The 17,383-nt window shown below is 35.1% G+C and overlaps 1 protein-coding gene across 4 annotated transcripts in view; it reads left to right on the top strand.

The window, feature by feature from the left end:
* The window catches only part of LOC120088153 (CCR4-NOT transcription complex subunit 11), a 31,446-nt gene extending 14,546 nt beyond the window's left edge, over nucleotides 1-16,900 (top strand). Inside the window, exons 3-14 of one of the 4 annotated variants that reach the window (XR_005484835.1) lie at nucleotides 484-570; nucleotides 4,266-4,344; nucleotides 4,436-4,563; nucleotides 10,657-10,710; nucleotides 10,866-11,011; nucleotides 13,253-13,403; nucleotides 13,496-13,633; nucleotides 13,737-13,808; nucleotides 13,897-13,970; nucleotides 14,074-14,175; nucleotides 15,429-15,507; nucleotides 16,412-16,900. Coding sequence is in view for 3 of the 4 variants with exons in the window: in XM_039045257.1 (XP_038901185.1) it covers nucleotides 484-570; nucleotides 4,266-4,344; nucleotides 4,436-4,563; nucleotides 10,657-10,710; nucleotides 10,866-11,011; nucleotides 13,253-13,403; nucleotides 13,496-13,633; nucleotides 13,737-13,808; nucleotides 13,897-13,970; nucleotides 14,074-14,215; nucleotides 15,429-15,507; nucleotides 16,412-16,509 (1,248 nt within the window). In the remaining variant the exon portion in view is untranslated. Of the gene's footprint in view, nucleotides 1-483; nucleotides 571-4,265; nucleotides 4,345-4,435; nucleotides 4,564-10,656; nucleotides 10,711-10,865; nucleotides 11,012-13,252; nucleotides 13,404-13,495; nucleotides 13,634-13,736; nucleotides 13,809-13,896; nucleotides 13,971-14,073; nucleotides 14,216-14,356; nucleotides 14,408-15,428; nucleotides 15,508-16,411 lie in introns of those variants that run through there. The other 3 variants (XM_039045258.1, XM_039045257.1, XM_039045259.1) reach the window with 3 other exon arrangements.
* Nucleotides 16,901-17,383: the final 483 nt, after the last annotated feature.

The following is a 17,383-nucleotide window of genomic DNA, read 5'->3' on the forward strand; positions in this document are numbered from 1 at the left end:
CTATACCCTTCATTTTCTTTCCCCTGACCTGCCTAATCAAGGGCACAGTCTACACTCTGTAGTTGCTGAGCTTCACTGGTGTTTTTGTTTTTCTTTTTGAGTATCTCCATCTTATTTTATTTTTCTATGTAAAATCATGCCAAAATATTATAATACTAAATCCATCAATATAACTCAGTTAAGCATTAACTTGGCGTTGGGATAAAAATGGCCATTGTCATGTCATTTATTAAAATTCTTGGAGCAGCTGATGAGAAAAAGGAATCTAGAACAGTGAAACATCAATAATGATAACATTTTATAAAGGATCCAAAGCAAAGATTACAGATTGCTGTCAATTTTCTAATCTCATTTCATGGGTTTTAGTAAAAGACGTTATTGTTGCAGGATGAGCTTAAAAAAGATATTGATCTTATCGTTGCCTTTTGAATAAGGTTAATTTTAGTTATTGAGAATTTTCTTGCTTTGTATTCTGGGTGTCAGGCTGCTTCTGACGAGGAAGCTGAAAAATATGAGAGGGCATTTGTTTTCCAGCTTTTAGCAACAGACAGCTCCAGTGGTGGCAAAGAGGTTCACTTTTTCATTTGATTGATTCTAGTTGACCATTTTGCATATTCTTAATTATTTATAAGAATTTCTTGTGCTTTTTGGTTTGGAAAATGATGTGATATTTCGGAAATCATAGGAACTATGTTATTATAAGGAATCATTTGTTTGTTTTTTTTTTAATGCACTAGTTTGATGACACGTGGGATGCACATGTTTACAGATCTTTTAAACATAAATTTTTAAATGAATATAATTTTAGTTAACTTTAAATAGTAAATATCTTACATGAAATTTAAAAGTAATAAAAGAGATAATGGGTGAAATATGTTTTATTTTGCAAATTAATGATGAATATAGAATAGGTCAGACGTAGCTGAAAATCATTGAAACATAGTTTCCTAGGGTGAAGTAAAAATGATGGAAGAAATATAATTTTTATAAATTTTAAATTGTAAATATTGGACAGTTTAAAAGTAATAATAGAGATAAAATGAAGTAAGATATTTTCATTTATAATTTTAAATGTTCTCAAGTGGAATGAAATAAGACATGAATATTTTTGGAAAGATAAAATGTGAAAAGGATGCAAGAAGCAGTAAGAAATGAAGTTAATTTGTGAAGGGATTTGTGGATTTGTTAAAGGATATGTCAGAGTATGAATTGAATGGCGATCAACATGAAGGAACTAAATGCATGGGTGAATAAGCAGGGGTATTGGTGCATAAATTCTGTGAATTTTATGTATACTATTGAATAATCAACTTAATTAGAATATAGTAATTACAGAATAAATAGAATCCAAAAATCCAATAAAGGAAGTACCAGAAAAGGAAAATCCTAGAAAGGAAAACATAATTATGCCACAATTTACGTTAACACCCTCTTTGAAACTCAAAGTGGTAGAGTCACGACCAACTGAAGTGACAGGATGATATTCAAAGTGATAGTTGACTGAAACTGAAGAAAACTTGTGAATCTAATCATGGCAAATCTGAGTTGGAAATAGAAACCCACGAAAGACTAAAATGCGGAAAACTTCTTGGTTGGAAACAGAAACCCACGAAGAACTAAATCACAAAGACTCTTTGACTGGAAACGGAGATTCTCATAGAGAGATCTAAAACAAAACCCATGGACGACCGATTTGAAAACGGAACAAAGACTTGGAAGATTTGAAAATAGAACATAGGCTGAAACTGAAAAACACAAGGACTAAAACTCAGAATTGAACCAAAGCAAACCAAACTGGTCTGATTGAATTGAACTAACTATGCTAACTGAACTGGATTGGGCTAACTGAATTGAACCAGTCTAACCGAACTAGACTGATCTCACGAAACCCATGGAAAGGCGAATGAAACCCATGAACGGTGGAAAACGGCCGACGAAAAGCATAAGTAGGCCCATGGAACTGTGACGGAATCGTAATTGGGCGTGTGGTTTGAACGGAGACAAATTTGGTTATTGGGAGACTTGAACAGAGAGACCCATGGGTGAACAGGATCTAGGTACTGGCAATCGGAGCACTAATGAGGAGCTCCCGAGCAGTGGCGACTGATCTACACAAGTGGCGTGCAACGGTGTTGGGAGGAGTGCGTGACGATGGGATTGGTAGGAAGATGGGACCGACGGTGGATGCTTTAGGGGACAGCGGCAGACGACGGTAGATCTAGAGGGCGTGGATGCATCGACAATAGGACGACAAGCGATTTGTAGAGCTTGGAAAGTAGAGGTGAGTCGGAGCAAAGATTGTCCTGAGCGGCGGATTTGAGTGTGGATCTGCCTCTATTGATGGTCGTTCAACGGAGGCACAGATTGTACAGAGGCGGTACTGGCTAAAGTGGAATAAGACAAAACCCTATGACTCTGATACTATGTGAATTTTGTGTATATTCTTGAATAATCTAACTTAATTAGAATATAGTGAATTACAAAATAAATAGACTTCAAAAATACAATAAGGAAAATAGCAGAAAAGAAAAATACTAGAACGGAAAACATAACTAGGCCATAATTTACGTTAACAAATTATTCCTTCTCATGGGAAGAACTGTAGTGTTGTTGGATATATTATGTTCCCTCCCATCTTTGTTGATGAAGTTAGTCGATATTCTTTTTGGTTCCTCTCAAATTGTCCACCCTTTCATCTTCCTCGGGTCTTATATTATCATCTGGGCGTTCTTGGTTGGCCTGTGGTACATTGGGCAGCCATTGATGCTCACATGATGCGCTGGATATTTTTGAGGCCTTGTTCAACCAATAACAAGCGTTGGGTTGGAGTTCTTACTTCTTGAGAAGAGGATTGGCGGTGAAGGTCTCAACTCCACTTTGATCTTTCTTTAACCAGAGGTGGTGGCGCCCAGTGTTTTGAAAGGCGCGGCTGGGCATGTGCCTAGGCGCAAGGCGCAACGGTGGTGCCTTATCAAAATTCTCTTAAAAGAAAGAAAAAAAAAAAAAACAGAGTGTGACGTACGTTTGTCTAGCCGAAGAAAAAACAGAAGAAAATCCTGTTTTTTTTTTTTGCCAGCCACCATTACTTTGCTACCACATTAGTATCTTTGTTTTGTCATAAAAAAACAAAGAAAGGCTTCAAAACAGAGAAGAAAACTCTACAAAACAGCAGCCGTCATCTAAATTCTGGTAAGTCCCGACTCCCAAATCCCAAATCCTCACTTTTGCGATCAATTTCTTAAGATAGTTACTAATCAATTTAAGTTTCTAATAATTAGATGGTTGAGGACGGTTTAAGAAAGAATCGGGCATGGAAATATGCAAAATTGCAAAATGATCAAGATGTATATACATTAGTATGTGATTTTGTTCAAAAGTAACAAAAGGAGGAGTTTTAGAATGAAACAACACCTTGTTGGTGGTTATAGAAATGTCACAGCCGGTAGAAAATGTTCGGATCACGTGAAGGAAGAGATTAAAGAGTATATGTCTAAGAAAAAGGAGATTAAAGATCAAAGAAATTTGATTGTGGACATTGATGAGGAAAACTATGGTATTGACGACGAGGACGAAGATGAAGTGTGCACAATTAATTCGAATAAAAGAGTGGCACTAGCTTCAAAGAAGCCAAGACAAAAGGGTCCAATGGATGCATATTTTACACCGAACCCGGAAAATGTGGTGCAAAATAGNGAAGATGAAGTGTGCATAAGTAATTCAAATAAAAGAGTGGCACTAGCTTCAAAGAAGCCAAGACAAAAGGGTCCAATGGATGCATATTTTACACCGAACCCGGAAAATGTGGTGCAAAATAGAAAGAATGACAAAGGAAAGGGAAAACAGACTACAATGAATGAGGCATACAAAAAGGAAATGAGGGGGCACACCATCCCCAAAGGATTGCTCGATGGTTTTATGATGCGGGAATACTTCTCAATGTCTGCAATTATGAAAGCTTTGCCCCTATGATTGAAGCAATTTGGCAATTTGGTCATGGATTGAAACCACCATCGTACATGAGTTGAGAGTGCTGTGTTTGAAAAAGGTATTAGAAGCCACAAATGAGTTGATGAAGAACCATAAGGCAGAGTGGGCCAATGTTGGATGTACTATTATGGTGGATGGATGGACAAATAGAAGAAATAGGACATTAATTAACTTTTTAGTTAATAGTTCTAAAGGCACCATGTTTATTGAGATTATCAATGCTTCGTCTTATGTGAAGGATGAAAAGAAAATATTTGAGTTACTCGACAATTTTGTAGAACGCATTGGAGAAGCCAATGTCACACAAGTTGTTACAGATAGTGCCTCAACAAATGTTATGGCAGGCAAGAATGCAAAGTACTAACTCTTTCTTAAATTTTGTTAGTCTTACGCTTGTTCTTACACATTTAAGAAGCCTAAATATGTTCTTATTTTACTTTGTTAATAGGGAGATTGTTCGAAGCAAAACTACCACAATTAATTTGGTCTCCATGTGCTGCTCATTGCATGGATTTGATGTTGGAGGATATATACAAGTTCCCACATATTCGTAAAACGCTGAAAAGAGGCATGGAGGTTAGCAATTTCATTTACGTTTGTCCCAGATTGTTAAACATGATGAGGCAATTAATCAAAAGGAGTTAGACCAACTAAGACTTGCTTTGCTACAACTTGCATAACATTATCAAGTTTACATCGTCAGAAAAACAATTTGAGAAAGATGTTTACTTCGGACGAGTGGAAAAGCAGCCAATGGAGCAAAGAACAACAAGAAAAACAATTTGAGAAAGATGTTTCTTAAAGTATCCGACCCTTTATTGCGAGTACTTAGGTTGGTGGATGGCGAGATGAAGCCTCCTATGGGATACATTTATAAGGCTATGGATAGAGCTAAGGAGGCTATTGCCAAATCCTTCGATGGGTAAGGAAGAAAAGTACAAAGATATTTTTACAATAATTGATCGCCGATGGGAGCTTCAGTTGCATTGTTCTTGGACATTCAAGACAAGATACTTGGAGAGCTAACCAAATACAAGAAAGTTGAAGGACTATTTGGACAGTCTTTAGCAATAAGACAGAGAGACAAAATATCTCCAGGAAAACGTTAACTTTAAGTCTTTGATTAAAGTACATTGAGATATCATTTCGAATTGAAAGCTACTAATACAATTTTGATCTATAGTAGAATGGTGGGATCATTTCGGACAATCAACTCCAAACTTGCAAAAATTTGTTGTGAGAAATTTAGGTCTCACTTGTAGTGCCTTTATGAATGTAATTGGAGTGTTTTTGAACAGGTTAGGTATCTTTTGTTATTTGTAGTGCCTCTGGATGTGAATGTAATTGAAGTTGACAATGAAATTTTTATTGTGTATACTTGCAGCTTCATAGTAAGAAAAGGAATAGACTTGCTCAAAGTTGTCTGAATGACTTAGTATTCATAAAATATAATAGAGCATTGAAGCGTCGATATAATATTCGGGACATCGTCGACCCTATCTCTTGAAAAGAGATAGATGATAGGTGGTTGATTGGAAGAATGGATGACGATTCTGAGGAGGATGGTGATCTTGTTTTCGACGACGATTCTTTAACATGGGGCGATGTTTCAAGAGTTGCTGGAGCAAAAGAACTTGCCTATTGTTCTAGAGCTAGTACCTTAGAAACTAAGTCTAAGACTAACGCTTCATGTTCATGTTCATCTTCCACACAACCACCGTCCCAACCCACCCCCACATCAATTAATTTGGATGATTATGAGACTGACGAAGAAGATATAGATGGTTATAAGTCGAATGATGGAGAGAATGAAGATGAAGACCTATTTAGTGAAGATGAGTTCGATATTTAGGATTTTAGAATTGTATTTGTGATTGTTTTTGTGTCGTTTTATTTAACTTGGTGTTGAATGACAATGACTAATATTTAAATCTTATCTATCTTTTATTTATTTATTTTTAATATCCTTCTTTTAAGTCACATTTCTATCTATCTATGTTTTGGTTGTGTAAATAAACATGTATATAGTGTATATATATTTTTATATTTTTTATATATAGTGTGCTTCACACAAAAAAGTTTGTGCATTTTTGTGCACTTTGCGCCTAGGCTCTAGAGAGTCATTGTGTCTTAGTATGCCTTGGGCATTTTAAAACACTGGTGGCGCCTTTTTCCAGCATGGAGAGTCCCTTCCATGAGGGCTCTGAATACCACTTTTGATGTGAAATGAACGAGTCCAGTTCTAATTCCTTCAAAAGACCATTTCACCCATTAGAATTACTTTTGGAGAAGTGCTCATAACAGAACAATGCTATCCCAAAAATAGTCTAGCTAAAATCCCGCAGTTAAGATTTAAGAAATAAACCAAAGAACTTCAAGATTTTTCAAGATTAACAAGATTTTTCATCTCCTTAATGAGAAGTTTCATATCATTTTCTAAGAAAAAACAAGATCGTTGAAGATTTTCTGAAAAGGATATGTAACTTTATCTTAAGAAGGTGAGTAAGGGGTGTCAACCTAGTTGAGATGTCCGAGTGCACCTCCTGATCCTTAGGCGTTTTTGCTCTTTGTATTATTCTCTTGTATTTTGAGCATTAGTCTCATTTCATTTTATTAATGAAGAGGCTTGTTTCCATTTTGAAAAAGAAAATGAAAAGAGATTAATGCTCAAAATACAATAGATTAAGCAAACAAAACAAAAGAAACCATCATGGGTTGATCTAGTGGTAAATAAAGGGAACATCCCTTTAACAAAGGGTTAAGAGGTCATGGATTCAATCCATGGTGACCGCGTATCTAGGATTTAATATCATACGTGTTTCCATAACGCTAAATGTCTAGGGTCAGGCGAGTTGTCTCGTGAGATTAGTCAAGGTGTGCGTAAGCTGGTCCGAACACTCACGGATATATAAAAATAAGAAAACAAACAAAACAAAAGAAATCAAAACCTCAAAATAAAGATGAAAGACCGAACAAAACAAAACCATGTATCCTAGTAAAGAAACATGGGTATCAAGTCAATACTAAGAAAACTTTCCAAAAAATATCTTGAACTGAAGAACCACCAAAGAGCTTCAATAAAGAACACCAAGAAGAAGCTTTGAGACAGGCTAAATCAAAACGATCATTCAGAGAAAAAGAAGAGTTCCGACAAGTTCTCTGAGTTCTTTCCAGCCATAATTCGGACAGATGAGCTTTAACAAGAAGATTTGCCATTGGAGCCAACTTAGTACCAATAAGAGTGAGAAGACCCACTGAATGTTGAAAATTCGGAGAAGCTTGAACCAACATGAAGAAGCATAAGAGCATTAAAAACACATATGATTGAAGATTACAAAAGAACCTTTGAAATTTTCTGTGGATGCATGGGTGCGCATTAGTTAACATTCTAAAATAGAAATCCATCAGTCATGCTAATGTTTTGTTAACAAAGTTAGTCATCTGTTGATTATAGTTTAGGTCGGGTAATCTCTCTGCCTATATTGGGAAGTAGTTGAAATCTACCGCTTAATGTATCAACTACCCTATTGATTCTTCCAGATTCATGCTTGATGAAAAAATCAAATTCTATAAATGCTATCCACCTAGCTTGCACGTGAATTTTGGTCTTTGTTAAATCACCAGGGAACCCAAAAACATAAACTGATGGGTGAGGGACATTTTAACTATATAAAAAATTTCCATCTTCCTCACTTTTGGGCTTGAAAATTTGTAGAAGTCTCGACAAGTGGAATCAATATTAATTGAAGAGTAAATGATGTTATAGGGATCCGTGGACATAATTTTTGTATTTTTACCTAGTTGGACATTGTCTCTTTGAAGTATATGATAGGCCTTTTTTCTTCACGCAGGTCTCACCAGTCCCTCCCTATCCTTGTAGTTGAAGCATCAGCCTTATGTTGAAATCTGAGGCTAAGACAGGCGATGTGGATAGTTGTCATCTAGTGGCTAGAAACTTTTCTGTCATTTCCACCTAAATCTTTTATTTATTTTATTTTAATAATGCACTCAGTAAGTTGAGCTGCTACGGGATTACTGAATAAGCTCTTTGAAGTGATGCTAACACGTGGAAGCTTTAGGTCATCCTTTTCTTTCTTCATTATTTCGTAGTGTAATAGATTTCAGAGATACTATATATTAGATTATTACGGAAAAAAGGAGACTAATTTCCCATCAAACCCTTGTGAAATTAGTCTTGTTCTGCGCATCTAGTTTATTACTTTTTCAATGTGAACTTCGAGCACAGAATGCCTTTTTTTTTTTTTTTTTTTTTACTAATCTTATTTTAGTATGTAGCAATATTCCTNTGTAAATAAACATGTATATAGTGTATATATATTTTTATATTTTTTATATATAGTGTGCTTCACACAAAAAAGTTTGTGCATTTTTGTGCACTTTGCGCCTAGGCTCTAGAGAGTCATTGTGTCTTAGTATGCCTTGGGCATTTTAAAACACTGGTGGCGCCTTTTTCCAGCATGGAGAGTCCCTTCCATGAGGGCTCTGAATACCACTTTTGATGTGAAATGAACGAGTCCAGTTCTAATTCCTTCAAAAGACCATTTCACCCATTAGAATTACTTTTGGAGAAGTGCTCATAACAGAACAATGCTATCCCAAAAATAGTCTAGCTAAAATCCCGCAGTTAAGATTTAAGAAATAAACCAAAGAACTTCAAGATTTTTCAAGATTAACAAGATTTTTCATCTCCTTAATGAGAAGTTTCATATCATTTTCTAAGAAAAAACAAGATCGTTGAAGATTTTCTGAAAAGGATATGTAACTTTATCTTAAGAAGGTGAGTAAGGGGTGTCAACCTAGTTGAGATGTCCGAGTGCACCTCCTGATCCTTAGGCGTTTTTGCTCTTTGTATTATTCTCTTGTATTTTGAGCATTAGTCTCATTTCATTTTATTAATGAAGAGGCTTGTTTCCATTTTGAAAAAGAAAATGAAAAGAGATTAATGCTCAAAATACAATAGATTAAGCAAACAAAACAAAAGAAACCATCATGGGTTGATCTAGTGGTAAATAAAGGGAACATCCCTTTAACAAAGGGTTAAGAGGTCATGGATTCAATCCATGGTGACCGCGTATCTAGGATTTAATATCATACGTGTTTCCATAACGCTAAATGTCTAGGGTCAGGCGAGTTGTCTCGTGAGATTAGTCAAGGTGTGCGTAAGCTGGTCCGAACACTCACGGATATATAAAAATAAGAAAACAAACAAAACAAAAGAAATCAAAACCTCAAAATAAAGATGAAAGACCGAACAAAACAAAACCATGTATCCTAGTAAAGAAACATGGGTATCAAGTCAATACTAAGAAAACTTTCCAAAAAATATCTTGAACTGAAGAACCACCAAAGAGCTTCAATAAAGAACACCAAGAAGAAGCTTTGAGACAGGCTAAATCAAAACGATCATTCAGAGAAAAAGAAGAGTTCCGACAAGTTCTCTGAGTTCTTTCCAGCCATAATTCGGACAGATGAGCTTTAACAAGAAGATTTGCCATTGGAGCCAACTTAGTACCAATAAGAGTGAGAAGACCCACTGAATGTTGAAAATTCGGAGAAGCTTGAACCAACATGAAGAAGCATAAGAGCATTAAAAACACATATGATTGAAGATTACAAAAGAACCTTTGAAATTTTCTGTGGATGCATGGGTGCGCATTAGTTAACATTCTAAAATAGAAATCCATCAGTCATGCTAATGTTTTGTTAACAAAGTTAGTCATCTGTTGATTATAGTTTAGGTCGGGTAATCTCTCTGCCTATATTGGGAAGTAGTTGAAATCTACCGCTTAATGTATCAACTACCCTATTGATTCTTCCAGATTCATGCTTGATGAAAAAATCAAATTCTATAAATGCTATCCACCTAGCTTGCACGTGAATTTTGGTCTTTGTTAAATCACCAGGGAACCCAAAAACATAAACTGATGGGTGAGGGACATTTTAACTATATAAAAAATTTCCATCTTCCTCACTTTTGGGCTTGAAAATTTGTAGAAGTCTCGACAAGTGGAATCAATATTAATTGAAGAGTAAATGATGTTATAGGGATCCGTGGACATAATTTTTGTATTTTTACCTAGTTGGACATTGTCTCTTTGAAGTATATGATAGGCCTTTTTTCTTCACGCAGGTCTCACCAGTCCCTCCCTATCCTTGTAGTTGAAGCATCAGCCTTATGTTGAAATCTGAGGCTAAGACAGGCGATGTGGATAGTTGTCATCTAGTGGCTAGAAACTTTTCTGTCATTTCCACCTAAATCTTTTATTTATTTTATTTTAATAATGCACTCAGTAAGTTGAGCTGCTACGGGATTACTGAATAAGCTCTTTGAAGTGATGCTAACACGTGGAAGCTTTAGGTCATCCTTTTCTTTCTTCATTATTTCGTAGTGTAATAGATTTCAGAGATACTATATATTAGATTATTACGGAAAAAAGGAGACTAATTTCCCATCAAACCCTTGTGAAATTAGTCTTGTTCTGCGCATCTAGTTTATTACTTTTTCAATGTGAACTTCGAGCACAGAATGCTAATTTTGTTGAGTTTATCTGTACTAATCTTATTTTAGTATGTAGCAATATTCCTATGCTAAGTTTCATGTATTTAATTCTCCTTGTATGAATCTTGATGAGGATTTCTGTCTTGCAGTTCCTGAAACAGACTGCTTCAGATTACATTAAAGGTTTCGACCCTTCATTGCATGTAAGACATTGAAGTCAACATGAATATAATTTTCCTTTTAGTTTGTCTATAGAAAGATCCTCAAGAGTTCCACCGACAAGTTCAATTGTGGGGAGAATCAAATTTGTAATATCCATTTGATGCCAAGGTTCTTTACTTCTTATTTTCTATTCCAGGCTTTCCCTCAGCTAGAGCAATTGCAGCAACAGTTTTGTGATAAAGTTCAAGCGCAATCGTTTGATTGCTTTTTGAAAGATTGTTCTGTGAGAAGTGTGGTGCCAGATCCTGATGTCCCACTGGGTTGTGATTCAAACTCCACAGAGTATGAGTTCTCCCTCCCCCCTTCTTTGAGTTCTCGTATCAATGATTTATGTGTTGAAGATGGATGTGGTAGGATTATAGTAACTTATGGTATCTTGATCAAATTGTTGATTGATTAGAATCAAGATTAGGATTAGTTTCTTTCGTTTATTAGGATTAGGGTTAGTTTTTTTTACGAATTAGGATTATGATTAGGTTACTTTTCAGTTCTCTATAACTAGAGTAGTTGTCTTTTTGTATTGATAACTTTTGATTGACTTTGATTTGATTTTTGGAGAAAGTTCTCTTTTTATCTCTTTAGGCTACATCAATTTGGTATTATAGCAGCCGTTTGGGCCAACATTGACTGATTGGTGGAAGATCGGGAAACTCTTGACGATGCCAATCGCAAGAGGGAGCTTCATGAGCTATGCTTGTTGTTGAGCAGTTCACATCTATATAGGGGAACCCTTTAAATTCTAGAAAAGAAAGAAGATATTGAATTTTTTTTCAAGATTTTGTATGAATGGACTATTACCAATCAAGGAAAACGCCGTAGAAAAATATAGCAGTTGGTATAGGCAAGAAAGTCAAATTTGCTCCCAAAAGCAGTGCTGGAATTCTGATTCAAGTGATTCAGAAGAAGAATTTCATATATAATGATTTTGTTCGTTCTCGATTTTTCAAAGAACCTATCATTATCCACATTGAAAATTTGATTATAATGATTCTTTTCTAGCTATTCAAATGAAGATTCTAATGCAGTTTGGAACGGAATAACAAGGGGACATTATCAACAAAGAGCTAGACGGTCCAAATAAATCAGTTTTTTGAGAAATCAACGCAAGAATTGGGAGTTAGATGATTCAAAAAATGATTCAGAGTGTAAAAGAATTTATTATGACCAACATCAAAGAAGAATTTATTATGACCAACATCAAAGAACACCTCTAAATCATTTCAACACCAATACGGAGGTCGAAACATTTTCAAGAAAACAGAAATATTCAAATAAGTACATCTATCAAGAAAACTTTTGGAAGGGAATGGATGAAATTTGGGGTCTTCTGGGGAAAGTTCAAGAAAGGCGGAAAATCACTCAAAGCTGTGAATTTACACAAGAAAAATCCAACGAATCACGGTTGAAGCCCACAGGTGAATTCAAGCAAGCCAAATTGAAAGGGAAGACCAATTGCACACAAGAAGAAGAAAAGGCATACGATGGAGGAGGAGAAGGAGGAGAGGAAGAAGAGACAAATGAAACAAATTCAAGTAAAAACAAATGCGACACGACCAAAGACAAAGGTGAATTAAACTTGTTAAATAAAGTTGCAGGAGTCAAGGAGGGGAAAGAATCAATTGACAAAACCTTGTGTTATTGCATATGACAAGAAGATGGAAACATGTTTGTAGGGAAAAATTGTGCGACTATTTTCAACCAATTACTTCTGCAACCCAAACCAAGGATTTTAAGGTTCCTACACAAATTCACCTACGTTTGTTGCATGCAAAGACAAAGAAGTCGAGAAGGAAGAAATTGGAACCTCTGATCTTACAAGCATGATGAGTCTTTTTGCCCGAACACCATAAACCCGATCTCTAACCAGTTCTCTTCACTTTGGCCCCACAATTCGCACAACTTGACCCGACTTTGGTAATCCAACCAAGCCAAAATATAAACCAACCAATTCTAAACTTTTTATAGAATTAACTAAACTGATTTTCAACCTTACTTGATTGGACAATTTTTTCCTCAAGCCACACTATTATCTGTGCTCAATCAGCTTGAAGATGAATTTCTTTTACGTTTTTCAACGTATTTTAATGTCAGAGATGCTTCTTTTTATCATATTTTATTTTTTGTAATCTTCAATTTCTTTTTGAAACTTGAGGATGAGTTTCTTTTGGGAAGGATAGAATAATGTGGTATGATTATAGTAATTTTTGGTATCTTGATCAAATCCTTGATTGATTAGGATCAAAATTAGTTTCCTTGATTGATTAGAATTAGGATTAGTTTCTTTGATTTATTAGGATTAGGATTAGTTTCTTTTATTAATTAGGATTAGGATTAATTTGCTTTTCAATTCTCTCTAAATCAAGTAATTGTCTTCTTGTATTGATAACTTTTGATTCATAATAAAGGCTGATTTGATTTTTGGAGAAAGTTCTCCTTTTATCTCTTTAGGCTACATCAAAGATCAAGCCTCTGCACTAACTTACTATTTTCATTTTGTTATTTATATGATGTTCGACATCTTAGGTTCGACCTGCTACCTGGAGTGGTGCCTAAAGTGGGATCTGGAGAGAGAGATAAGACATTGCTGGGGTTACTGTCCAATTTGTCACTTCAGGGATCAAGTCCTGAGTGGATTCGGCCTCTTCCACCAAGGCTTCCGATACAGAATGGAGAGGTGACACATTTTATTTCTCTTTTTGAAATAACATGTGTGGTTTAGATAGAATAGAGCACACCTGATTTATACTTGGGAAAGCTCCTTTACAGTTAGTTTGGTTGAACCTTGACGATCATCGTGAACTTTTATGGGATCATAGAATGTGTGTTGACACTAGTAGAGGTGCAGCTGTGAGGGACTTAATTGCAAAAGCTCTGAAGGGACCTCTTATTCCTGCGCAACAAGAGGTAGAGGTTCAAGTCCTGCAGTTACTTTGTTAACTTTCACATGAATTCTTTTTCCTTGCAAAAAGATGAAATGACTAACTGCTAGTTCTTTGGTTGAGACCAGCAAGTGGTGGTGGAGTTGGCAAATGACCCAAAGCTTGTATATCATTGTGGACTGACACCCCGAAAGCTTCCTGTATGTGTTTGGATGATCTCTTAGTTGATTTCATTAGAAAAGATGTTGGTCTACCTCATCTTTTTTATATTCTTCTTCTTATCATTAGGAACTGGTGGAAAACAATCCTCTTATTGCAGTTGAAGTTCTAAAGAAATTGATTAATTCCCCTGAAATTGCAGAGTATGGATTTTAATCCACATGTTGACTTGTTTTTGGTTGTGTCCTGGGATACTTTCTTCCTGGACTTTTTCCCTGTATTCATCATTACACCTTTTTATTGCAGGTACTTTACTGTACTAGTTAACATGGACATGAGTTTACACTCTATGGAAGTTGTCAACAGGCTAACGACAGCGGTTGAACTTCCCTCTGAGTTCATACACATGTACATCACTAATTGTATATCATCGTGTGAGGGCATTAAAGTATGTGCTTTTATTACTCATTTGAGTTTTCAACATTTGAGGTTTTAAGTCTTCATTTTCTTGCAAGTGTTGGCTCTTGAAGAAATGTTACTTTCATGAACTCTATTCTCTTATTTGAATCATTTGTTCTTATGTTTTCAGAGATGAAAAGCTTTTTCCATTAAATATGGAAACATCATTAAAGATGAAAACGTAAGGATCCTAACGGTTCAAGGGACTATTTGCTTTGTTGGTTGCCCCTTGGAAAGGATTATGCTTGCGGGGATAGCCTCGTCTCGTGTCTTAGGCTCAAATTAATGTGTTCTTTGTCAGAGCGAAGTTGATGACCTAAATCATGTATTGTTGTTATGTCCTTTTACCATCATGAGTATGGAGGTGTCTTTGGTAGGGGTTCAATTTTGTCCCTATGTATGAACTGTATGTGAGATGCTGGAGTAGGTTTTTGAGGACTCCATTTTATGGGAGGGGTGGCGGAGAAGGTTTTTCAGGATCCCTTTTAGGGGAGGGTTCTTTGGCAGACTGGTTTCTTTACTTATGCGGTTTATTTTGTTGGAAAATAATAGGAGATTGTTCTTAGGGAGAGATCATCGGAGGATATTTGGAACTTAGTGCATTTTGATGCTTCTCAATGGGCTCTCAATTAAGATTTATTTTGGTATCAAAAGCCGTTTTTGGTAAACAATATTCTGTGTGTGTGTGTTTAGAAAGGGAAACAACCAGAAGTGTTTAGAAAGAAAACACCGGCAGAATTTCTGGAGTTTTTAATTCCTCAAACTCTCTAATTTTCCTTCCATAGTTTGCATGTGCCCATTACAATGTGTACCTTAGAAATATGATATTGGGGAGAAACTGTTAAGGGGATCGTATTATTGTATATAAGCCTCCACTACGGGTAACAAGAGCAATAGTTTTATTTGGGTCAACCGGTCAATAGGTTTTTTTATTTGTATTTTATTTATATTTTTTTTAAATAAAAAAAATTTAATTTAATAATTAAAAAATTATTTCTTAAGTTTTTTTTTTTTTTTTTTTTTTTTTTTTTTTTTTTTTTTTTTTTTTTTTTTTTTTTTTTTTTTTTTTTTTTTTTTCTGTTTGGTTCTCAAATGCCTTTTATATTTAATTGAGGGAGGAGGAATTTACCGATTGCAATATGCTAGTTTTGGTTTAACATCTTTAAGATATTAAACTTTTTTATTTTTTATTTTTTCCCCAGGATAAGTACATGCAGAACAGATTAGTTCGACTTGTATGTGTTTTTCTACAGAGTCTAATTCGAAATAACATCATCAATGGTAAGTTCCTCTCATGCTGCTTGAATTGAAGTGATTATATGTATTCTTCACTTCTAAGAATGTAGTTCATTCTATCCTATAGTAGTTGGTTTGTGATTTCTTCTACAACCTTTGTTTTCTTTGACATCTTTGCATATATCTTTCTAACGAGAGATACAAATACTGGAATCTGATTGGAAGAGTCTAGAATTGTCAAATAAGTATCATCTCTTATGTGATGTGAATGGATTTGTACCTATATGATGTTTGCTACCTAATATTAACTAGTATTGTACTCATTTTTTTTTTAAGGTTAAAATACCATTTTGGTCCTTATACTTTGGGAGTTCACTTCTAGTCCCTTTGCTTTCCAATGTCCAATGAAGTACAATAGATAGTCATCTGGGAACTATTAGCGCAGGAATTTAAAATCTACCTCTGAATAGGCAAGCAAATGGGCAGTGAAGGGAAATTTGGCTTGGGGAGATAACCATGATATGCTAACCATGATATGTATGATAGCATTGCCTTGTGAGAGATTTCCCAAAGGAAGAATCTAATCTTTTTTGGATAATAGTCCTATCATATAACATCCGTATAAGCTGTCAATAAGAGTTGCGATCTCTTTGGATAGCTTGGCTCAGAGCTCTTATGAGGGCACGCTTTATTATTTATAGTATCACCATCATTTTGAAACAGAGCGTTGCTTTTTCAGTATGCAAAAACGTACAGTTCTTTAATTTCCTGTTATAAGATTGTTATAATTTTAAGCCCCTGCCTTCTATTTCTTTTCTTTTCAATACCAGTTCTTGATACCTTGGAATGGAAGACAATTCCAACTTAGTAGCTTGTTAATTATTTGATAAACACTTCGAGTAACTGCAGCTATAGTCTGCTAAATTCAGCGATTTGGGTTTGGTTGCAGTCAAAGATCTTTTCATCGAAGTTCAAGCTTTCTGCATCGAATTCTCTCGGATTAGAGAAGCGGCGGCATTATTCAGGCTTCTTAAATCTTTGGAATGAGTGAAAGTACTTGATACATCTCAACCAAAGCCGTCCTTTGTAAATAGCAATTGTTAGCATTTTTTACTCAAGTCTTAGGCCCTTTCCCCCTTCTTTGTCTGTCTGTGTCTATGGTTTAGCGGATATTTGACTAAATATATATTAAGCTTACCCCATTTCTCATTTACTTTTTATTATGGATTTTTATGTATTGTTTTTCCTGGCCATTGCTTTGGAAACCCATCAGAATGGTGGTTTCAGGTTAGGTCTATGGCTTTCTCCAACTCATTGCTGCCCTTTGTGTGCAAAAAAGCGTAGGGATCCAAATAATCCACTGTATTTTTTTACGCAATGTCTCAATTAGGGCTACTTTACTCAGGTGATAGATAATAAATTAATGGTAGTTTGAAAAGTGGGTCTCATTTGATTACGTTTGTTGTGTACCTATTTCCTTAATTATAAGAAACTGCAGGATCCACTTCCAAATTTGTAATCAAGATGCACAATTCGATTGAGGAAAGAAAGTTTGCAGTTTGATTGTATTTGAAAAATGTGGGATCTACTACCTTCACCAATATTGTTTACGGTACGAGGATTATGAATCTATCACACTTTCTGTTATTATTATCATTATCGTTTAATCTTAACAGACGATAACAATAAACGTGACAATTTTGTGACTTTAAGTAAACGTGATGAAAAAAATAATCTAATAATGTTTGCGATTGTAATTTATTACGGTTGATTTATCAATAGAATTTTATTATGATTACACCAACTTTGATTATAGATTGGTAAACATGGCCTAAGTGTTATTTCTTTTGAGTGTAAGTTGTACTCAAAATTATCCTTTCATTAAAAAATTATAAAATATAATAATAAAATAAATAAATTA

Source organism: Benincasa hispida, chromosome 10 (assembly GCF_009727055.1).
Source record: "Benincasa hispida cultivar B227 chromosome 10, ASM972705v1, whole genome shotgun sequence".
Lineage (NCBI taxonomy): Eukaryota > Viridiplantae > Streptophyta > Magnoliopsida > Cucurbitales > Cucurbitaceae > Benincasa > Benincasa hispida.